This window comes from Castanea sativa, chromosome 5 (assembly GCF_040712315.1).
Source record: "Castanea sativa cultivar Marrone di Chiusa Pesio chromosome 5, ASM4071231v1".
In the NCBI taxonomy this organism is placed as follows: Eukaryota; Viridiplantae; Streptophyta; class Magnoliopsida; order Fagales; family Fagaceae; genus Castanea; species Castanea sativa.
Genome location: NC_134017.1, coordinates 38,604,881 through 38,629,571, shown reverse-complemented (window position 1 = coordinate 38,629,571; position 24,691 = coordinate 38,604,881). Strand labels below are relative to the sequence as shown.

General features: G+C 34.8%; 2 protein-coding genes across 2 annotated transcripts; one reads left to right on the top strand and one right to left on the bottom strand.

Moving 5' to 3' along the window:
* Nucleotides 1-5,363: 5,363 nt before the first annotated feature.
* Nucleotides 5,364-7,699, top strand: LOC142633722 (pentatricopeptide repeat-containing protein At4g21705, mitochondrial). The gene is made up of 2 exons (XM_075807969.1): nucleotides 5,364-5,682; nucleotides 6,296-7,699. Exons 1-2 carry the CDS (start codon nucleotides 5,434-5,436, stop codon nucleotides 7,532-7,534), a joined length of 1,488 nt encoding a protein of 495 aa, XP_075664084.1. The 5' UTR covers nucleotides 5,364-5,433; the 3' UTR covers nucleotides 7,535-7,699.
* Nucleotides 7,700-8,706: 1,007 nt separating this feature from the next.
* LOC142636498 (monothiol glutaredoxin-S17) lies at nucleotides 8,707-12,543 on the bottom strand. The gene is made up of 3 exons (XM_075810744.1): nucleotides 12,260-12,543; nucleotides 11,428-11,502; nucleotides 8,707-10,085 (listed from the first exon to the last, which is right to left on the bottom strand). The coding sequence occupies exons 1-3, from the start codon at nucleotides 12,428-12,430 to the stop codon at nucleotides 8,859-8,861; spliced, it is 1,473 nt and encodes a 490-aa protein (XP_075666859.1). The 5' UTR covers nucleotides 12,431-12,543; the 3' UTR covers nucleotides 8,707-8,858.
* Between the last annotated feature and the right edge of the window lie 12,148 nt (nucleotides 12,544-24,691).

The window sequence follows — 24,691 nt, the reverse complement described above, 5'->3', positions numbered from 1 at the left end:
GGTAGGTAGATGTTTCTACCTTCTAATTGTTTAAATTTGGTCATCCAATGATGGCATTGTAGGAAGACGAGAAATCTACAACGAGGAAATTCACTTCCTTAGCTATCTGTTGTGGATATGCTCCCACCACTACAAGTAGAGTAATAGTGCCCACTGGTTGCACTTTCATTCCTCCAAATCCTACTAAGGATGAATTTACTAGACGAAGTTGATCTCGTCCAAGCCTTATCTGCTGAAAGGCGGGGTAATATAGGATATCTGTTGAACTTCCATTATCCACCAACACCCTTCTAGTCGTATAATCTGAAATGAGCAAAGTGATGAAAATTGCATCATCATGTGGATGATGGACCCTTCTAGTGTCTTCGTCTATGAAAGTAATGGCCTGCTCGTCTGCCCCTTCGTCCTTAGAACTCGTCCAAAGAGTTGGACATTTTGCACAACTTTCAAGTAGGTCTTTCTTGACTTGGAAGATTGCCCCGCTGAAGTTCCTCAAACAATAATTCTTATTTCCCCAAGTGGGGGTCGTGATGGCTCTTCTGCCTTTCCTTTAAACTTCTCGTCCTTATGATCTTGTCCAAGGAAATTTCTCAACTTTCCTTGTTTGATGAGATTTTCAATTTACTGCTTCAAATCATAGCATTCGTCCGTGTCGTGCCCATGATCTCTATGGAAGCGACAATATTTGTTCTTATTGCACTTATTAGGATCCCCTTTCATTTTCTCTGGCCACTTCAAGGATGGGTCATCCTTGATCTGCATAAGGACTTAGTCAAGCGGAATGTTCAAAGGCATATAATGCTGATTTCGTCCTAAAGACAAACTTGCCTTCTTGTTATCTCTATCCTTCTTCTCTCTTGTTTAGGCCTTCTCTGGACGAAGGCCTTGTTCTGGATGACGAGGGAACTCTACTTCCATTTGTTCTACTTTTTTCCTCTTCTTGGCGATGATCGCGTCTTCTACATTCATGAAGCTTTGGGCTGAATGGACGAGTTTAGCCATAGTCTGTGATTCTTGTTCATAAAGCTTGTGAATGAATAAATCTACACTAACTCCATTGTAGATGGCTGCTAACAACAGTTTGTTGTCCATCTAGTCTACCGTCAAGTCTTCCCTATTGAAACGAGTGATGAAGGACCACAAATTTTCATTGTCCCTTTGCTCTATGGTCCATAGGCTGGACGAGGAACGCTTATACTTTTGACCTCCAATGAAATTATTGACAAATAACTTACTCAACTCTTCAAAAGAACCAACAGTGTTTGAAGGTATCTTGCTAAACCACATTCGCGCTGGCCCCTTAAGGGTGGTTGGGAAGACCCTACACATTATCTCATCTAGAACCCCTTGAAAGTGCATCGTGGTCTTGAAGGTGGCAATGTGATCACATGGGTCACATGTTCCATCATAGGAATCTAACGAAGGCATTTCAAACTTGGAAGGCAGGGGATGGCTATTGATGGAAGCTATGAAAATAGAATCAGTTCGATGAACCAAGTCATCTACAGGATTCGTCCTTCTCATTTTTTCCTTTATCTCGTCCATGGCTTTCCTAATTTGATCCATCTCCTTCTCCAAGTGTGGCACTCTACGTGAAGTGGTACCCCTTGATTGATTCTCACGCTCCACATTTTCTCCTTCTCTAACTTCTTGACTCTGAGCTTGTCCTTCCACACACCGTTCATGACGTTGCCTTCTTTGGTTGATCTCTCGAGTCAACTCTTTGTTCTGACGGGTTAGCTCTGCCATGGCGGCTGCCATAAACTGCATTTGTTGGATAGAAGACGATTGCATGACAGGTGCTGACTAGTGAAAGCGGTTGGGATGGCTGAAGCATTTCCACTCTCCTAGTGGCCTGAACTAGTGGCCATTGACCTTGTCCAGACCATACAGCTTTTTGTCTAAGAAAAATAAATTGTAAAATACAAAGTTAACTTCCCCACAGACGGCACCAACTGATGATGCACAAAAAATCAGTAGGATGAATGCTCTGAGCTTCAATGGACTAGTGGATGCTTGGAAGGCCTGAAAAATAAGAAACACAAGATCAAAGGTAACCGAGGTGAACTGGTAAAGAACCCTCTGATGCTTAAGTTAGTTTTCTCTCTAGAACTCAAGAATTCCAACTTTTTAGGAGTGGTGGAAACTTACCTTCATTTGATATGGATGAGTCCTTTTATAGTGAGCTTTGGAGCTGTTACTTGTTTAGTAACTTCCTCCACGTGGATGGAAGTTGGAAGGTTCAGATTTAACTTCCACAACTTCTATAGAAGTTAGAAGGTTCAATCTTATCTTCTACAACTTCTATAGAAGTTAGAAGACTCAGACTTATCTTCTACAACTGCTGTTAAAAGCTAAGAACTTAGTGGGAAGTTAGAGTGGTGAGTGAGGATTTTGCTCACAATTTGTAATAGTATAACGTGGTCCGTATTATAAGCTTTTAGATATAAACTTATCCTGAAATTTCTAAGTGTTGAGGGATCGTCCAGGTGCTTCTAATACCCACGGACGACCTTCTAATGGTGGATGACTTAATTATGCTAGGTTAACATTTTTGGTCCTGGACGACACTATGGACAAACTGGAGATAGTCTGATTCTTAGTTCACCATCACAAGTCTTCCACATAAGTAGAACAGTTTTATTGTGTTACAACACTTTCTCTCTCTTTTTTTCTTTTGGATAGTAAAGTTACATGGCACTTAATCTCTTTTTTTTAAATCAAAATGTATCCCGCGCAACGCGTGGGTTCAATACTAATAATTTAAAAAATGAGACTACAACATTGAGTTATAGTATAGTGAGAAAGATAATTTGATTTGAACTTAAAAAATGTTATAATATGGAAAATTTAGTTCCAGTTGTTACTAAAGACCAAAAATATTGTGAGTCTTTTTTTTTTTAAGTGCCTTCAGTCTTCCAATATTTTACCAAAAAGAGAAAAAAAGTATTGTGAGTCCAGTTTATTTATTTATTTTTATTTTTGTAAATAAGATGTAATACTTATCTCTTGGCAGTGAGAGGACAAACTAATGTAAAAATCTAATTAGGTGCAAAATAATCTTTAGACTCCTTGTTAAAGGAATTTGGGGCATGGGGGAGGTCATTAACCCCCTCATCTTCCATTGGGTCTACCTTTGTTTGAAACTATAGGGACTAAAATTAATAAGTAAAATTTATAGACTAACAATGTATTTTAAAGTTAAAAAAAAAAAAAAAGATTTGTCATTAAACCATATCAGCAATTTGACTCCAAATTAGTTTGGAGTTATCTTTTTCAACCTATTAGAGCAACCACATCAGCTCGTTTATTTTACACATTCATTTTCACACTAAAAACCTACTTTTTCTATTTTACACATTCAATTTTACAAAACACCCACATCAATTCATCTATTCTATACATCTTTTAATTAAATAATCAATTTCCTCACTTTTTTTTATTATTTCTCTAACTACCGATATATATTCGCGCCTCTCTCTCTCTCTCTCTCTCTACCCATTTCTGTGTGTTGCTCTCTCTCTCTCTCTATACCCACCCTCTCCCCTGAAAAACTCTCCCTCTCCCTGAAAAACTCTCCCTCCGAATCAACTCTCCCTCTCCCCTGAAAAACTCTCCCTCTCGATCAACTCCCTAGCTCCGATCCGCTCCGTTCCACAAGCTCTGAGCTCCGATCCGCTCTGATCCACAAGCCTAGCTCCGATCCAAGCTCCGATCCGCTCCATTCCACAAGCTCCGAGCTCTGATCCAAGCTCCGAGCTCTAATCCAAGCTCTCATCCGCTCCGTTCCACAAGCTCCAAGCTCCGAGCTCCGATCTAAGCTCCGATCCGCTCCGTTTTACAAGCTCCAAGCTCCGATCCGCTCCGTTCCACAACCTCCGAGCTCCGATCCACTATCCGAGCTCCGATCCACGATCCATGAGCTCCAATCCAGTCAAGCACCGATCTTGTTTGTGTATCTCTGTTTTTTTTTTTTTAGCAAGTGTATCTCTGTGTTGTGTTGATTTGTCTGTGTGGATGGGTTTGTGCGTGGGTGTGTTTGTGTGCATTTGAGGAAAAAGAAGAAGATGAGCAGTTAACTGTTTGTTGAGCACGGAGAAGAGAGAGAAAAAAACGAGCGAACGGAAATTAATAAAATAATCTATAAACGAGCTACAGTAACCATGTAAATATACATGGTTACTGTAGCTCATGGATGGATTTGCACAATTTTGCATATTTTTACACCCACTGATGTGTGTGTTTTTTTGCTCAAAATGTGTAAAATTGGTAGTTTTTTGTATTTTAGAAGATTTTAGATAGACTGATGTGGTTGCTCTTATGTGGCAAATTATAAGACTATTCATATGTATTATTTAACACGTCATATGACGCTTAAAAATAATCATGTAATGCAGGAATTTTAGTTGAGTCCAATGGGCGGATAAAAAATGAGGAGGAGATAAAAAAGTGAGAGGATAGAAAATATTTTAGTTTCCCTCATTTTTGCTTGGTTGAGTGGAAAAGTAGAGTGATGGAAAAAATAAGTTTATGCAAAGTTACTCATACACCCTTGTTTCAAATTGATGCCCAATTAAAACAAAAAAGTTTCAAACAACCAAAAAAATAAACCACCCAAATTAATTAAAAAGAAAAATTATGCCCAGAAAAAAAAAATCACATATAGTTAAACCATAAAAAAAAATAAATAAATAAAAACTTATATCACTCCCAAAAAGAGAAGAAGTGAAAAAGGAACCTAATCCACGCAGGAAAGTAAAAAGAAGAGCCAGCCTCAAGAAAGAAAGAAAGAAAAATAATAAAAAGGTGAAAAGGCAACCAACGTGAGAGATCAAGGTTTAAATTCTTGCTTACACCAAAAATCGATTGATGTCTTGATCTGATAATAAAGAACTATTATTAAAAGCAAACGTCATAAATTAGAACTGTCTTAACAAAAATATATACAACATGAGAGGAGGATGGGTAGTTTAGTCATTGATTACAACTATTCTTATCCCCTTTAGTTTCTTTCCAAAGTGGGGAGATAGGAAAGAAATCACTTGGGCCCCACCAAGCACCCATAAAATCAGTTATTTCTTCACTATTCTCTCTCCTATTTTCTATCTTCCTTATTTCACTCAAACCAAACGAACTTTAAAATTACATATGAATAATCTTTTTAGTTACCACATAGTAGGTTGAAATACAATAGCTCAAAATTAATTTGGAGTCCGACTTTTTCCACTTGCAATTGCAAATATAGAATTCATTTCATCACATTAGAGGTGAACCCAATTCGAAGCCCAAATCTGAATGAGCCCAACGTGGAAGCCCATTTAACCAAAACCTTAAACCCTACTCTCCCATTTCCATTTTCTACTGTCATTTCATTTCTATTCTTTGCTCTCCCAAATTCCAAGTAAGTAACACTCGCAAAAGCTCTTTTCCTAAATGAATCCGAAGCTCTTCACCAAAACCCTAATCCAAATTGCGATTGCAAGAAGATCGTACTACACTAGTAGAACTCGACCCCACAAGCCTAGCCTGTACTCCAAAATCAGTCCCCTCGGAAATCCTAAGACAAGCGTGGTACCAGAGCTCGATGATTGGGTCCACAATGGGAACAAGCTCCGAGTCGCCGAGCTTCAGCGAATCGTTCACGATCTTCGCAAGCGAAAGAGGTTCACTCAGGCCCTCCAGGTTTGTAATTTCTCTAAATTCGCTAAATGCTTTTGGTTTTGTCTCTGTTTGGTTGCTCAGAAAAATGTGGAAAAGGAAAAGTAAATTTAAGTTTTTAGTATTTGAATTTTTATTTAAAGGTCGAGAGAAATTAAATCCTTTTGCGGTTTTACCCATCTGAGGAGAATGCATGTTTATGTGGCAAATGGAAATGAAAATTAAGTATCATTTACTATCTGAGTTGCATATTATTAAATGGTATGGATGGATTTCAAGTTTAATAGCTTCTTTCAATTTTTTTATGGATGCATTTCATGGTTCAGATTAAATATTATAAATCATCTAAAATTTTAAATGATGGGCTATCACAGTCATACACTATAAGATACAAGAAATAAAACTTCTTACTGTAAAATTGACCGTCTCCATTTCGCTTGAAATGGAGAGAATCATATTCAGTAGAGTAATTGATTTTGTGTATATAAATTTGTTGATTGTTTGAAGCACAGAAATCGTTCGAAAGGAATTTCAGTAGAGTAGTTGATTTTGCTTAGATTGGATTAGTTAATGTACTTATAATATTAAGAATTTTGCTGTGAGTGATTTGTTCCTAATCTCCAACTTTGTGGTGCAGGTATCTGAGTGGATGAATGAAAAGGGTATATGTATTTTTTCGCCGAGTGAACATGCGGTGCAGTTGGATCTCATCGGTAAGGTTCATGGATTTCATTCTGCTGAAAGTTATTTTAGTAAGTTGAAGGATCAAGACCAGACTGATAAGACGTATGGTGCTCTATTGAATTGCTATGTCCGCCAGCGCCAAATTGAGAAGTCCCTTTCCCATTTGCAAAAAATGAAGGAGATGGGTTTTGTTTCATCACCTCTCACTTACAATGACATTATGTGTCTATACACAAATGTTGGCCAGCACGAGAAAGTTCAGGATGTGCTAATGGAGATGAAGGAGAACAATGTTTCCCCTGACAATTTCAGCTACAGAATCTGCATCAATTCTTACGGTGTAAGATCTGATCTTGAGGGAATGGAGAAGATTTTAAAAGAGATGAAGTGCCAACCTCATATTGTCATGGATTGGAACACTTACACTGTAGCTGCTAAATTCTACATAAAAGCTGGCCTAACCAATAAGGCGATTGATGCCCTGGAGAATGCAGAAAAGAAGCTAGATAAGAAAGATGGGCTTGGCTACAACCATCTAATCTCACTTTATTCTAGTATAGGGAAGAAGGACGAGGTCTTGAGATTATGGGGTCTGGAGAAAAGTGATTGTAAGAGATGCATAAACAAGGATTTTATCAACATGCTAATGTCTCTTGTGAGGCTTGGTGAGCTTGAAGACGCTGAGAATGTACTAAAGGAGTGGGAATCATCCGGTAACTGTTACGATTTTCGAGTACCCAATACTGTTATTATTGGGTATTCTGAAAAGGGTTTATGTGAGAAAGCAGAAGCAATTCTTGAAGACTTGATGGAGAAAGGAAAGGCCACCACTCCTAACAGTTGGAGCATAGTGGCAGCTAAATACCTGGATGAGGGTGAGATGGAGAGAGCTCTGGCATGCTTGAAAGCAGCCTTGTCTCTGCACGTGGAGAAGAAAGGATGGAAACCCAATCTGAAGTTGATTACAGGGATACTGTCTTGGCTTGGTGATAAAGGCACTATTGGAGATGTGGAAGCTTTTGTGAGCTCACTGAGGACTGTCATCCCAGTGAACAGGCAGATGTATCATGCTTTAATCAAAGCCAATATAAGAGGTGGTAAAGAAGTGGATGAACTTCTGCACCGCATGAAAACCGATAAGATAGGCAAAGATGAGGAGACACAGAAAATTCTTGACATGAGGCAGACCTAAATTTTTATTTTTAACTCATGCTATGTCTTTTAGTGGGGGCATAATTTTGCTTTGAAAGGCCGTTCATTGCTCAAAAGAGGTCAGGGTTATATCACGGCATTGCTGCTCCTTGGACGAATTACAAAACAGCAAATCTTTTTGAGTTATTAGGATCGTGTTGTGCTTCCTGATTTGTGCTCACTTGAAAGTACCATTTTTAACTAACCAGTCTCCTCACCAACTAAATTTAAATAAATGAAAAAATATGCAGTCATTGATGTACTAGCATCAATTCCTTTTTGGATCTAAACTTCTCTGTAGTCTGTACCATTGTAATTCACCTCTATTTTTGTTTTTTTATTTTCCCCAATTAAAATGAAAACAATAATAAAGTGATGAATTGAAATGGTCTACACCAAAAAATATATAAAAATATTATATATATATATATAGACACACATATACACACAATATATATGTGCCTCATAGGTGTGTGAGGGGAGCATAAATATGATGGTCTTACAAGATACTAATTTGCAAGAAGTTGGAGAGAAGGTTAGAAGTCCATATTGTTAAGCCAAGGATTTATTAGCAGGATACCAGGCTCTATTGGCCTCCTTATTTGTATGCTCAAGCTGGTATAGGAGAGATCTCTTTTAACCTGTGTGCCAGCAATTTTTCCATGAATAAAGGCTTAAAGTAGGCAGAAATGTCACACGAGAGAGAGAGATTGAATTTGGCACAATTAACAAATTATCCAGCAGCAAATCCCCAGAGGAAAAAGGCAGCTTTTTGGGACCGATGGTTCTAGTGGATACAAATTTTGACACACTGAAGCAACATCTAATTGTGTCCCATTCCATGGCTATCGTTTCATTTATTTTATTTTTAAGTATTCCATGAACTGTTTCTCAGATGCTCACAAAAGCCCATCAAGAATTTGAAATCAGAAAAGAAGAGAAAATTTCCAGATTTGAGAATCTTCTCTAGTTGATAAGAACATGCAATTTCTACATTCCTTTGCTTTTTCTAGGAGGGAGGGGGAGGGAGTGTTCGTATGCAACCTATTCCAAAGCATGTAAATCCTGACAAGGAGAGAGAGAGAGAGAGAGAGAGAGAGAGAGAGAGGAAGTTCTGCAAAAAACATGGTGTAGTCAAAATTATAAACGCAGGAGTTTAACAAACATTAAATATACCCCAAAACCATAGTAAAATATCATAACATAAATCATTTTTGTATATAAAGCAAAACATTTAAAACATCTATAATGTCAATAGACACGCTTCTGACACATGAAAATTGGCTTCAAAATGATGTCCTGAATTATTCGATAAAATCACAACCCTACTCAGATAGAGTAGATTTTAGCTCTCCATTGTTGCGCAGCTCCATTACAATGTCACATCCACCTATTAGCTCACCTTTATAGTAAAGCTGAGGAAAAGTTGGCCAATTGGAGAATACCTTTAACCCCTGTCTCACTTCCTCATCATTTAATATATCAAAGGACCCAAAACTTACACCATCCTCCTGTAGGGCATTTACAACTTTGGAACTGAATCCACACCTAGGAGCATCCGGGGTACCCTTCATAAAGAGCATCACAGGTGAAGAACTGATTAATTTCCTTAAACGATCTTCAAAAGACTCCTTTTGACCAATACCTTTCTCAGCTAACACCTTCTTCAATTCCCCACTTTTATGCATTTCCAACACAATGTCTGATCCACCAATGAGTTCAGCCCCTATATATAGTTGAGGGTAACTAGACCAATTTGAATAAACTTTGAGGCCTTGACGGATATCTTCATCGGAAAGAATATCAAAACTCCCAAACTCAACCTTTTCTTGTTGAAGGATTTCAACTACCTTGCGACTGAAACCACACTTGGGTTCATCTGGTTTTCCCTTCATAAACAGCATAACTGGGCTTGAATTGACCAGGCTTGCAATCCGAGAGGTTAGGGTAGAACTTAGGCCAGTGGATTCAGAGATGCCACCCTTTCCACTTCCAGGTTCACTTACTTTTGCCTCATTAGAAGCATTAGTGTCAATCCCATGATCCTTGAAAACTTGTTGTAATTCACCACTCTCATGCATTGCAATTACTATATCGCACCCACCAAGAAGCTCTCCTTTGCAATAGAGTTGAGGATACGTTGGCCAGTTAGAGAATTTTTTCAACCCTTCACGTACCTCATTGTCAGCTAGGATATCAAAGCTTCCAAATTTAACTTTTTCCTTCTTCAAAATATCAACCACTTTTTGGCTAAACCCACATTTTGGCTCTTCAGGGTTTCCTTTCATGAATAGGATGACTGGGTGAGAGTCAATTAGTTGCTGGAGTCGCTTTTTCAATGCATCACCAGGTTGCACTTGATTTGTAAGTTTTGAAGAATCATTTTCTTTAGCAAACTCTTTGACTGTTTCAAGGATGGTAGGTCCTGCAGCCATCCCAAGGCTGGCAGGCGCAGCAGGTTCTCCAGGGTTAACAGACCCAGAAATTTTAGCAACTTTGTTGGCCAAACTAGATGGATTTGCACCCTCCAATGTATCTACAGACTTACCATCCTGACAAAGAAAGTAAAATTTTTATAAAAATCAAGGATTCACCAAAAGAAGACTATTCTAAGGGGGAGGGGGAAGCGATGGGTCAAGTATTTAGATGCAGTGGTTTCTAATTATACAATTACCAAAGTACAAAATCAAATTATAAATTTCCAAATCCCATCCTAGTTTGAGTATCTAAAACAAGTTAAAATAAGATCTTTCAAAACCCCCTCCCCAAAAAAAAACTAGCAAACTTTGATAATTATTAAAGGCAAAACATGGAAACAAAACAGCCCATAGAACAGAACCCAACAATATAACAAATGATCCTTATCACACACAAGAAGGTACACTTGCCAGCAGCCCAGCATAATGAAACACCAAGAAGCCTGAACCATTATAAGGCAACCAAAAAAAAACACTAAACAACCCAAGGCCCATTTATTTTTTGGGGGAAGGAGGGAGAAAGGAAAAAGGGGGGGGGGGGGCGGAAGAGACTTTTATCACCCAAACCTGGATGTTAATAGTGATAAATAAGCCTTAGCTCAAATGCACTTCTTCTTCCAAAAGTATGGGGTGAGGGTGAGGGTGAGGGTCACAAGTTCAAGGGTAGCATGTAAAACACTTCATAGCCAATAGTTATAAAAATTTATAACGAGATGCCACTAAAGTTACAACAAAAATATGCAAATTTCAAGATCTATGTGAGCATTGTTTTGAGAATTTTAAGTCTCCTACCAAACCCAAATGGACTGTGTAGTAGTTCCAAGACACTCAAAAAATTTCTGCAAGTTAGGATATAGTGCATCACTTCATTATATCATGGCACCTCAGTTTCTAACACACTAACACTTCCATTAACATTAGATTCCATTTGTAATAGGTTGTCACTCGAGTTGATAGAAGTGGTGACATGAACCTTATACATAATATTAGTGCCAAGTAAATGTCATGATCCACTGTTCCCTCTTCCTCAAATCATGCAATTTAAAATTTTTGTTGCTAGACTACTTCCAATCCATCTAAAACCTATATAAATGCTTGTATCATCATATACTCACCAATAATTCTGCTCTCCTTTTCCATCAATGTTAACAAGCTTAAAGTCTTATTGCAAATTAAGACACTAAAATTATGCAGGCATACTTTTTACTCATTTCTCAAAAAGCATAATCATTGATACTACTGTACCTGGTACCAGCACATACTATTGTCAAGTGCGACCTAATACGCTAGCAATTGGAATGCAATCCAAATTTCACATCAATTAATTTTTAAATTCCACAGTTTTTCAACCATTAAACACCACAGCAATAAACCCAACCCAATAAGATAGTAACTAGGAAATTCTCATTAAACAAACCTTGAAGAAAACGAAGTAAGGCACAGCAGAAACTGCATAAGCTTCAGATATCTCAGGTTGCTCTTCAGCTTCAACCTACAATAGTTTTATACAAAATTTCCAAAAAAATTAATAAAAGTAGAGTAATTGACAAGCAGAAGGTAAAAATTTCAACAACAACAAAAAAAAACAAATAAAAGGAGATGAATTGACAAGCAAAGAAAGATATGACAATGATGACAAGCCGATCATTGTCCTAAAATTTTGGGATCCACCATGGATCATCAACAGAAGAACTAGGCCGATCTCATCATCCATACATAACGAATTGATGTGGTATATTCACATTGGAATACATGAACAGCAAGAATTAGCATTCCTAGTGAGGCTAAAACTCAAGCGAAGAAAATAGATACTATCACCTCCGTACTTTCTACAACATCTAATAATACCATTTAACCTTTTTTTGGTTCCTTTTAACTTGAATCAAATCCAAAATCATATTCTACGTTACTTCCTTAATTGACAAGTCACTTTTTTCAACTTGTAACACCACAATTTTTAAGTTTTTCGTAGGACAATTTTTTTGTTTCAAATCCAAAATCATATTCTCGATTGCTTCCTTAATTAATATGTCAAAATTTTACTACTTGTACCAATGTTATTTTTTAAGTAAGTTTTGTGTGTGTGTGTGGGTGTGTTTTCGTTTCCTTAAACCACTACTCGTTTTCAGTGGCGTATTCATATTCAGTTTGAACATGAATGACCAAACCAAAACTATCTAAAATATGTTTTGAGACCGATAATAAAAGAAAATTAAATGTTTGGTTTAAAGCGAAAGAAAGAAACGAACCCTGAGAAAGTGGACATGAGGGAAATCAGTGGAGAGGTGGGAAAAGACATCGTCCATGGGCTTTGAAGCTTCGCACCATGACGCCCAGAAGTGTACACTAACCGCTGCGCCACTCGCCACCACTTTATCAAGCTCCGCCTTTGATTGCACGTCCTTCACTGACCCACCCATTTTGTCCCAAAAACACACACACACACACACACACACACAGCCCCCAAACCCAAACCCTAAGAGAAGATTTTACTTCTAGCTGAGAAAATAAATAATACCAGTGATCGGTTACTAATCCAGATTCTTCTAATACCATATACTACTACAAGTTGTGGCTGTGCCTGTGGCATTTTTAATGGACCAGATTTTAATCGACCTAAACGACGCCATAAACCTCAGGGTCCAAAACGGCAACCCATTTCGAATGTTTGTGACTAAACGACAGTTCCTCCATCTTGGCTGGAAATAGTGCATGTGTCAGTGTGTAGCACAAAAGCACGGTTTGCAAACGCAGCCAATAAGATGGAGTCAGATTCTCTCTATAGTTTAGGATATATAAAGTGTGTTGTTTGTATTTTTGGATTGCTGATATGGCAACATCATACCCATTTATTTTAAAAGAAATGTGAGGATTTAAAGAACTCTATATTGTAGAATACCTTAGAAAATCTAGAATATAATCCCAAAAAAAGTTTTGTCAGTTATGAATCACGTATGAAAAATGCACTACCACAATAAAAAATAAAAAAATCCATAATTTTTGCCACAATTCAATATGTGGTGAACTATGAGTGGGAGAGATAAAGTAGTGGGTTTACACCTCTACACCACGTGGCGAGTTGTGACAAAAGTTATGAACTTTTTAGCAATTCTAGCATTGTTCATCACACACACACAAATATATATATATATATATATATATATATATATATATATATATAGTTCTATCATAACAAAATAAATGTTTCTGGTCTCTTTGCTTCTTCCCGTGAATGAAGACTAGTTTAGTGTATGTTTAGATTAAATTTTTACTAATTTATTGGTTTGCTGAAAGTGAAGTATAATTATATATAGGACAAAAAGTAAAAATAAAAATTTAAAGGTAGTGATTTTTTTGACATAAAATGTTTTTTTTTAAATGAAAAACACGTCACCATCAAATATTTATTGGGAAAACATTTTAATTTCCAGTGTTTTTTTACATTCTTGAAAATGTTTCTAAAAATATTTTCTAGTATTTGATGTGAGTTAAAATAAAATATATAACACTTTAGTGGGTATTGAAAGGGGTTATTTTGCCATTTTGGTGCTTTCATTGCTATTTAGTAATTTTGGTGGTTTTAAGGATAATTTGGGTATTTTCAAGTTTCAAGGGTAATTTGTATTATTTGAGGTTTTCTTTTTTCTTTTTCTTTTTTTTTTCTTTTTTTTTGTGTGTGGAGGTTTCAATGGTATTTTGTGTATTCTAGGGGCATTTTGATCATTTTGAGTGTTGCAAGAGCATTTAATCATTCTGATGATTTAGGAATATTTTGATCATATTGTAGATTTAGAGGGTATTATGGTCATTTAAGAAGTTTTAGGGATATTTTGATAACTTTGGAGTTTCTAGTAATATTCGGTAATTGTGGGCATTTCAAGGATATTTTGGTATTTTGGGCATTTTAAGGACATTTTTGACATTCTTGAGCGTATTTTGATACTTTTGGGGATTTTGAGATATTTTGATTATTTTAAATGTTTTAGGAAAATTTTGGTGTGAAATTTTATTGTGTATTATGCCTGCTTGATATGAATATTTGACATAATAATATTTTGAAAACACTTTTACATTAGGGTTATCGTGGTCCTTCATTATTATTATTACTACTATGTAACTCATGCAATGCATATAAAAGTTCTTAACATAACGTGATTTTTTTTTCTCACTTTTATTTTATTTTTCTAAATATGAAAATCATTAATTATGATAATTATTAATAGTTATTTGTTATGATTGTGTTATAGATGTTGAATTATATATATATATTCATTCATTCTACCATTAGACATTGATTATGATTGGGTTTTTTTTTTTAACAAGAAGATTATAATGGTTTTTGATATGGAACATATTATTGACCATCAAAATAAAATAGAGTGTGCAAAGATTCTACTTGAGGATTAAAATATAAAAACAAATTTAAATTGAATTAAAATAATGACATATAAAATTGTAAGGTTTCAAAAGTTTGTCTTTTAAAAAAAATTATACAAGATAGAAATTTTAAATTATCCTATTCTAAGTGTATATGTGTGTGAAACTCCCTTCTGGAGACTTGAACTTTTATATGTGTGTAAAACTCCCTCTTGGAGACTTGAACCCCAGCCATTGGCCCTTAACCCCACAACATCTATGTATTTGTGGAATGATCATCACGCTAAGGGTGTGTGGTGGTTATTCCCAAACTTTATATAAAATGCATGAATCACATAAAACAAAAATGATAATTTGGGTGCGGGAGTTAAAAAATTTGAAAGTCCATAAACCTTAAGGTTTTAATTTAATCTTTGGTTAGCACACATTTGATAACTGAAGTTCATTATGAATTTAGTGGGTAATAGCCTTTATAGCTTTAGCAATATTTCTTTAATTTTTATTTAAAAAAATCAAAAGATAAGTGTTGCATTACATTTAAGAACTCAAAATTAAGTTGACCAAAAAAGAAAAGAATTCAAAATTAAGGGATTTTTAAAAAATAATTTTAATATAGGTAGTTTGAAATGAATTTCAACTACACGTTATAGATGAGAGATTTAAGATTTTATACTCGTGGCATTGTTGTAATAAGATGGATGGGCCCACACCTACCATTTTCACATGCTACCAATGATGTCAATGGCTTTTTTCTTTTTTTTTTCTTTTCGTTTCTTTCACTTTCTGTCGCTTTGTATCTCCTATTCTTCTCTCAGTCTCTCTCTTTTCTTGTATCTTCCTATAACCCCTCTATTGCCTCTCCTCTCTCTCTCTTGGTTGAGTTCACATCTCTTTCTCTCTTTGATTTGCCTTGTACCCTCACCATCCTTTTGTCTCTCTCTCACGCCTCACTCTTGTTTCATAATTTTGGACGTGGGTCACAATTATGGGTAGCTGATTTAGGATTTTAGGTCGCCGACTTAGGAGTGATTTAGGTTGTAGAAGTGGAGTTTGGATATGCGTATACCGATGTGGTTGAGGCATGAGCCAAAAGGCCCAAAACTAGTGTGGATGTGGATGTGGATGTGGGGTTTGGGTATTGTGAATTTTCTAGGTTTGGTGTTGTTGGATCAAATTATTAGTTTTTTCCAATATTTTAAAGGCGGTAGTCATTGAAATTTCTTTGTAAAGCCATGAATTTGATATTTATTTTTTTTAACAAGTTTGGCCTCAATTAAATTGGTTTCTTTGTACTAATATCACTATGATAATGCCAAAATCATGAAATATTAACCATGTTATTGGCATGTTAAATGCTTTTCATACAAAATATGACCGCATTTCTATGAGAAATTTTCATATGTGTAGAATCTTTTAAATATAAAATAAAAAGTTTTCAAAACTTGTAAATTCAAAATGGTGTCATTTCTATTGAATAATCAGCTTAAAATATATTATTTTCAAACCTCACTTAAATTCATATAGTCTGCAAAAAAAAGACCATCAGGAACAGTAGCATCAGAGTTAAGTGTCTCAAAGCAGTTGTCACCACACAACCCCCTGTCTAGATTGAGCATCATCCATAACTCACAACTCATTACTCAAACTCAATTCCCACAACTCATTTCTCTAACTCTATTTTTTCACTCACTCAAACTAAATCTTGTTTGGATTCATATTTTGGTCTTTAAAACTCAAAATTTTGCATCAAGTGGTGGGACTCATTTACTGTGCTGGGTCAGAGCAGGTAGTTACATACCCGCGTGCTCCTTCAAGCTCCAGCCTCCTCATCAAAGAAACCTAATGTGAGAGACTGCGCCCCCAACCCGTTTTTTGGTGTTGGGCAAAATCCATGTGAATGGATGGAGTCATGTTATTGTCTCTCAAAATGAAAATTCAACTAATTATATTTTCTCCTTTAGATTAAGAGTTTTACAATAAAGTGATCACTTATTTAATTATTGGAATAAATAAGAAAACCAAAATTGAAAAATTCCTCATTTTATTGATTTGCAAATGAATTTACATTGATCGTAAGAAATTACATGACTTTGGTCTTAAATACAATTTAAGATAAAGTACATGGTTTTGTTTCTTAGTTACAATCTACAAATTGAAAATTACATGGATAAGAATTGATCTATCAACCTTTGATCTAAGCTCAGAGGTTATGTTACAAGATGGGAAGGTGTTAGGCACCCATCTTGCCTAGTGAAACCGGTCTTCTAGACTATGGTAGCCAACATTCATATCATATCAACCAATATGTTATCAATTAATTTGCATGTTTAATGTGTGTGCATGTGATAAACCCTAATTCAATTTACTAAGCATTGCATTTGGATTGAAAAATAAATTTTAGTGAATGTGTGTGAATGGTGATATCCTAGACTCAAGGATTTGAAAGAGTTATGAAACAAACATGTTTTTCATATTTTTGATGTGGTTTAAGATCAAAGCTAGTGTTATGCATAAACACATGATGAACAACCAAGAACATGTCAAGAACACATATGAACATTTAAGAACACTCAAACATATTCAAGGAATTTAAATAACCACTAGCATGCTCTAATTTTAAATTCTCATCATAGCAACATACAAAACAAATTAGGGAAAGAGATTATACCTGCACGAAGTATCCACACAGTGGAGGAGGAAGCTCTTGGTGGAGGTCCTAAGGGTGGAGTAGAAAAGAAGAGTTAGAAGGGGAGAGTGAGTCTCACTCAATATCTTGAGTCTTAGGAAGACCAAGATATGACAAGATTACTCTACTTTACTAGAACTCAAGAGAGGAGAACAAAGAAGGCTTCTGTGTGCTTTGGAATGGAGGAGGGAAGAGTTTACTAGACCCTATTTTAGACTTTGGGGAAAGTTAGTGCATTAAATGTAGAGAATGGTGGGAGTCATGAGCAAGCAAAATTTGGTTTTCCCGTAACTATTGTAACAGCCCGTAGAGACAAATTCAAAAAATCATATCTTATTCAATTCTGATTGGAATTGTCTCGTTCTTGTGCTCAAATTGAATCCCTAGATGTCTAGCTTTTGGGAAAATTAACCTCACTTAGAGATTCAAAATATTCTGAGAGATATCAACAAAATTGTGAGCAGAGGTCATTTGCTAGAAAATAATTTCAGCATAATTAACATTAATAGGTCACAAATTAGTTTCCGAGCTCCAATCACTTCCATTTCAAACTTAATTAGTTCCAAATTTACCCTAATTAAAAATATAATTACACAAATTACTCATTGAATAATTAATGTTTGACTATCTAATTAATTAAGTGTGTGCAACCTTACCACGAGATATAGTCCTAACCAATCAAATTATGACACGTCATTAATTTCAAATTGATTATAATTATAAACAATTGGAACCAATTGTCCATAATCACATATAGTCGGATTCAATTTATGATAGTGCATCTCATCCATTAAAACTTGATTTGATGATAAATTTCAAACTGATGGTCTGATTAGGACTTATGACCAATCAATCTAATCATTACAACATCAAGATCATTTTGATGAAATGAGATTAAGGATCTAATGGTCAAGATTAAGATGCCTATTTTCAAGGTGAAATTACCCTTTTACCCTCCATGTGAGGTTAAATGCGGGTTACAAAATGGGGTATCAACACCCAAAAATAAACTCCAAATCTAGGAATACAGAACCCATCAAACCCACTTCCTCACAAATATTAACACATTAGAGCAACCAACTCACTATTTTCATTATTTTCATCCATGGCCCTAAATCTGGAAATATAGAACCCACAAATGCCCATTTTGAAACAAACCCCAAAACCCAAAACAAAAATATTTTCTTTAGAATCAAAATCCATTTTGAAACAAACCACAAAACCCAAAACATAATTTTTTTCTTTAGAAACATCAAACCTAAATCAAACTCCATTTTTCAAACACCAAACCCAAATCTAAATCTAAATCAAACACAAATCTTTTCTATTGGCCCACTGCTAGTGAGTGGTGGTGATAGGTGAGACTTGAAGATTTGGAATGTCATGGGGGTAGCCCATGGTGGTATGCGTTTAAGAAGCCTTGTGATGTGGTATGAATCGTGGTGGCAACTCGCAATGATGAAAGTCGTGGTGGCAGCTCATGGTGGTGGCTTGTTGTGAGCAACTGTGAACCTGGCTAGCCAATTTTTTTCTCAAACTAGGCCTAACTTGCACTAATGGGTGGGATCGTGATGCTCAAAATGTCAAATTCACTATAAATGTACTCTCCCCTAGGTCGAGGGTTTTACATGGAGTCACCACTTATTTAATTTTAATAGAAAAATAAGAAAATCTTCTCTATAAAAAATGCTTATGTTGTATTAATATATATAACAATTTACATCAATATTGTAACAAAATTTACAATGCTTTTTTGGTCCTAGATACAATCTAAGAAAGTAAATTACATTACTTTTTTTACTAGTCACATGCTAAAAATGCAAAATTGTATAAACAAGAGCCTAGTCTAGAACCCTTGATCTTGGTTCAGAGGCTAATTTACAAGTTGGGAAGAGATTAAGCACCCATCTCACTCAGTAAAACTGGTCTCCTAGGTTAAGGTGGCCAATATCATGTTATGTCAAACAAGTACAAACAATATATCATATAAACATGTTAATTTGCAAGAATTGTAAACAAATATATGTTGGGAAATTTAACATAAAGAGAAACACAAAGTGAAATTTGTTAGATAACAATATAAATGTAAAGAAAGCATGAAAGTAATGGCATGTTCATCCAAGAAATTAATGTAAACAAAGAATTCCTAGCCTAGACATGTGAAGGAAAACAAAATCGTCATGTCATTTGTCATCAACATAATTGCAAAAAAAAAAAAAATATATATATATATATATATATATTTAGGCCTACCAATCATCCAAGCAATCATGAGAAGAACAAAGAAAATTATCCAAACGTGTTCATCCAAGTAATTAAGCGAAAACTATAATGTTAACTAGACTTGTTCGTCTAAGCATTCAAAAAAGAGATAAACAACTACCTAGACATGTTCATCTAAGTATGTTATGAAAAGCAAATAATAACTTAGAAATATTCATCCAAGCATGTGAAAGAAAACAGAGAATTGTCATGCTATTTGTCATCCACACAATTGCAAAGAGAAAGACAAAACATTTAAGCATATTTGATCATCCAAGAAATTATGAAAAAAAAAAAGTAAAGAAAAATCCCTTAGACATGTTCATCTAGAGATAATAAAAATACTTAGACATGTTTGTTTAAGCATTTAAAAAAGTAAAACAACTATCTAGGCATGTTCATCTAAGCATTTAAGAGAAAGTTGCGCATTAGCCTAGAAGTGTTCATCTAAGCATATAAAAGGAATATCAATGAGATATATAGGCATGTTCATCCAAGTATATCATGAAAGAAATAAATGATGACTTGGAAGCATTTATTCGAGTACGTGTAGAAACTAAAAAAAAAAATCTAGACAAGTTCATCTAAAGTTTTTAAAGAAAAGTCAAAAAATGATGTCATGTTCATGTCTTAATTGTTGGTGAAGAGAACGAAAAATATATGTCATGCTATTTTGAGATGGAAAGCTAAAAACTCAGGATCTAAAATTTAGTATGTGAAGAAAATCAAGGTTGAGCAACAAAGCATTTGTAAGCAAAAAAGATTCAAGTCACATGAAGGCAAATAAAAATCTAATAATATGACGAAGAATGAATACATCTGTCATGTCGAAAGCAAACTAAGATGTGATCACACAATTCAAGATTTAATCATGGAGGACTACAAAGGTTAGGACATTCCCTAGCAAGCAACAATCTGACTTTTATGAAGAAAACCAAACATTAAGCATGTGGTAACAAAGCATCAGAACTATAGGTGTAAAAGACAATAGACATTAAGCATGTGAGATATCATAAGTTGGTATTCAGAAATTTGAATTACATTAAGGGATTACATTGAACTGATTGAAGTGTGTAGCATATGAGAAGACACAAAATTACAAGAAAGGAATAAGACACCATGAATGAAGCATTATAAGAGAATAAAAAAGATAACCATGTATTAAAACAAGCATGACTCTATGAAATTTAGAATACGAAGGACAAAATAAGGCAAGTATTTTAGTGTTAAAAACAGCCTAAACTAAACTACTGCAGAAATTCAAAGAACATAATTAACTACTTACTAGCATAGAGCATAAATTAAAGGTGGAAGTGATCACTTAAAAAGCTAGGGAGAAAGCAAGAAAGTACTAAACTACGACCAAAGTAAGAACAATGGTTGCCCACAGCTTTTTTTTTATGCTTTCTCACTAGCTCTCTAGAGGGAATGGAGTGCGCAAAATGAAAAAGGTCTTCTCTATTTATTAGCTTTAAAGCTAAGTTATTAGCATTCTTTAAAGCTAAGTTATTAGCTTTCTTTTGAAGCTAAGGGAGGAGATAAACCTGTGTAGAGCTAAAACTAATTTGGTGTTGATCCCCATTTGAATTTTGAAAAAAAGTTGAAGATGATGCTGAACTTATGTTATCTTGTGCACCTGTTTTGTATTTTGGCTTTAACTTTCTGCTCAAAATTCCAATTAATTTGAGATTAGTGTTTGTTGAAAGGAAATTCAATTCTCTACAACTTTTTCAGAAATGGAGAAAACCAAATTTCAACGTTTTCCAGGACAAAAATGTGATTCAAGTTGCTGCTAAAAGTAGTAACTTTTTTTAGCATTTTTTTGTTTTTTTGACATTTTTCATAAGATGTATCTGTTTCTCTATCCAACTTGTTCTTCAAAATTTTTCTTTTGAAGCTAAAGGAGGGGATAAGCTTATTAGATAAGCTTGAACAGATTTGGTGTTGATCCTTATTTTAAATTTTGAAAGAAAGTTGAAGATGATGCTGAATTTGTGTTATCTTCTGCACCTGTTTCGTATTTTAGCTATAACTTTTTGCTCAAAATTCCAATTAATTCAATATTGGAATTTATAAAAAATAAATTCAATTCTCTACAACTTTCCTAGAAATAGAGAAAACCAAATTTTAATGTTTTCTAGGCCGAAAATGCGATTCAAGTTGCTGCTAAAAATAGTAACATTTTTTAGCATTTTCTGTTATTTTTGAAAATTTTCATGGATCATTTTTTTTTTCTCTATCTAAATTTTTTTTCAAAAGGGCAGATAAGATGCCATAAAGGAAAACCTTTTTTTTATTATTTCTTAAAAAATAATAAAATGAAATGAAATCCAATCAAAATTCACCTTTAATTAATTTTAAATTAATTCTTGTTGGAACCAATCAAAATTAAGTGTTTAACATAGAACATGATCAGACCCATTGTATAGATGAGCCACAATCATTGAAAATTGTTTGTATAATAACTTTTGATCAGGTGATCCGATCAAGGCTCATGACATACTATTGTAATCGTTAGAGTATCAAGATTTGTTTTATATCACATATTTGAAGATCTACTTGTAGAAATTACGATCATGCACTTGGTGCAACATTACTATTTTGCCCTTATTATTGATTAAATGCAAGTTGTAAAATGGGGTGTCTATGCTTGTGGTGCTGCTAGTGTCTGGTTGTGGGGAAGCCTTGGGGATTTGAGAATGGAGAGGGAGCACTGGTAATGAAGGAGAACAAGTCTTTTACCAAAAATAAAGAAAAAGAAGGGGCACAAGTTCGTTGGGAGAGTAAATGCAATTCTAAATTGATGTGGACAACACAAAGAAATGGGTCTCATATATTGCGGATAATTACAAAAATGACACTCTAACTTAATTCTCATAACCCGAAAACAACCAAAAATTGTTTCCAATTTTCATCGCTAAAACTCAGTTTTTTGAGTTTGAGGGATGGAAATTGAGTTATGGGAACTTATCCAAACAACTTGAATTTTGGTGGGGCCCACGAATTTTGAGAATTGAGTGATGGAAATTGAGTTTTAAGTTATGCATACAGCTAAACCAAACACCCTTATTGAAGACAATATGTGTGTACATAGTGAGAGGATTGTATATATAAGGATTTTGTGGCCATAAAAAAAAAAAAAAATATATATATATATATATATATATATAAGGATTTTGTATTCCTAGTCGTGGTGGGTAGAGAGTAGATTGTTAAAAAATGTTGTAGAGAGAGGGGGTGATTGATTCGTTGGATCTGAATTCCTCTTTCTTAGCGGACAAGGACGATGTTAGTATGTATTGTATGGTCAGTCTTTGGTTTTAATAAAAACTGGACCAACACATACAGTTTGGCTTTTGCAAAATTACAGTTCTTATTTGACAAAACATAAACATTAAACACTTAAACAGAGAGAGAGAGAGAGAGAGAGATGGAAGTACCTGTAAATCTGTAATGTAAATGAATGCAGTGAAGGGAATTAGGATCAAGGAAGTCAATACCGTACTGGAGGCTGTACCGGTTTAGCCACCGGTATGATATATTTCGGATACCGGTCAATATCGGTGTACCGTTTCGGGTTTACCGTTATTTTATATACATACACACACACACCAAAATCTCTAGAACCATGTTTATAAACATATAATATTTCACTTATATTATAGTAAATATAAAATTTTATTATAAAACATTACCTCAATTCATAACAAATTATTCATAGTTTTAGACTTTAGTATCAAATAAAAGAAAAAAAAAAACACAATATAAAAAATAGAAAGCTTAGTTGTTTATTGCATACTAAGAAAACAAATAATACTAAGAAGTTAATGTAAATAAGTTACCATTATGCCTTTACAAAAATTCAAAAATTACAAAACTAAAAAAAAAAAAAAAAAAAAAAAGCTTTTTTCTGTACCGGCCGATACGCCCGGTATTGCCCGAAATTGGCCGGTATGGCTGATACGGCCGGTATTTTTTCCAGTACAATATAGAAGTGTACCGGTACCGGTGCACTGGCCGGTACGGTATGTACCGGCCAGTACGGCCGGTACCGGTATGGTATCAGCCACACTGATTAGGATATATGGAAATCCAAACAAGCAAGCACAAGTTGATACGCAAACCCTAGAAGAATTGGGTAAGATGCAGCCAACTCTAAGTGTATTTCTTCTTCTTCTTCTTCTTCTATTAAGGGTGTCAGTGTTATCACCATAGTGAGTGAACTAAGCTGGGTCTCCTCTCTTGTGCTCGTGGTTTGTGAGTTTGGAAATTTTTGGGAGAGAAGGAATTGCCATCGGATAAAATTCAGACTTGACCATATCACCTAGTTATTATTTAATTGTTATATTTTTAAATATATATTTTTCGTAAATATCATTACTTATAAAACGATTTTACATTTATTTATGTTTATACTTTTATAATTATAACAAAATTATTTATAAAACTATTAATTCCATCATATATGAGTTCAACCCTATTCAAACCAAAAAAAAACTAATTAAGAACCAATTTCCATTCAAAGTTTATGTCTAATCCAATTTTTCAAATCATACCCTTTGTGTTACTTACCAAAAAGAATATTTTAAAAAAAACCATTGCTATATGGTATACTAAATATCAAATACTTTTTTATTTTACATGTGCCTTACAATTAAGCAATGGCTAGTTGAAATTTATTTGTGTTATTTTTACTTACTATTTTTAGTACCTGATTTTTTTTTTAAGACACAACGAAATCACCAAACTAAATTAGATTGCGGCCGAAAATAAGTATGACACGATTCACCACTCTCGAAAAATCCACTAATCAAGAACAAGCAGTTACAAGTACAAGAAATCTTACCCTATAAGCCTATTCCAAAGTACCAACCTACATTAATTGAACCTATTAAGTGATACTAGTCTCAGACTTATCATTTGCATGAATCTCCCTATCTGTGACCAACTCCACAACAACCTTTTGTTGATGTAGCTTTTTGCACAATTCTTCAATCCACACTTGGATGAACTAGAAGAAGTTTGGCAAAAAACTCTAGGTGCACAAACATCACAACAACTCTTATCAAGCACATGTCTCTCTGTTGTTACTTTAATGATTGTAAAATGTACCTTTTATATGCTTTGGAACCTTAGTACATGAATTCCAAGAGGGTCAAGTCATCATAGGCTAAAAACAAAATTTTACATTTACTTTTCCCAAACCTTGATAGATTGACAAGTAGGTGTGTACATAAGTTAGGTTGGGTCAAGTTGAGGGGATTTTTTAACCCAACCCACCATGGTGGGTTAAAAAAAAATCCAACCCAACCTAACTCATTGCTGGGGTTTAACCCAACCCAACCCAACACACATG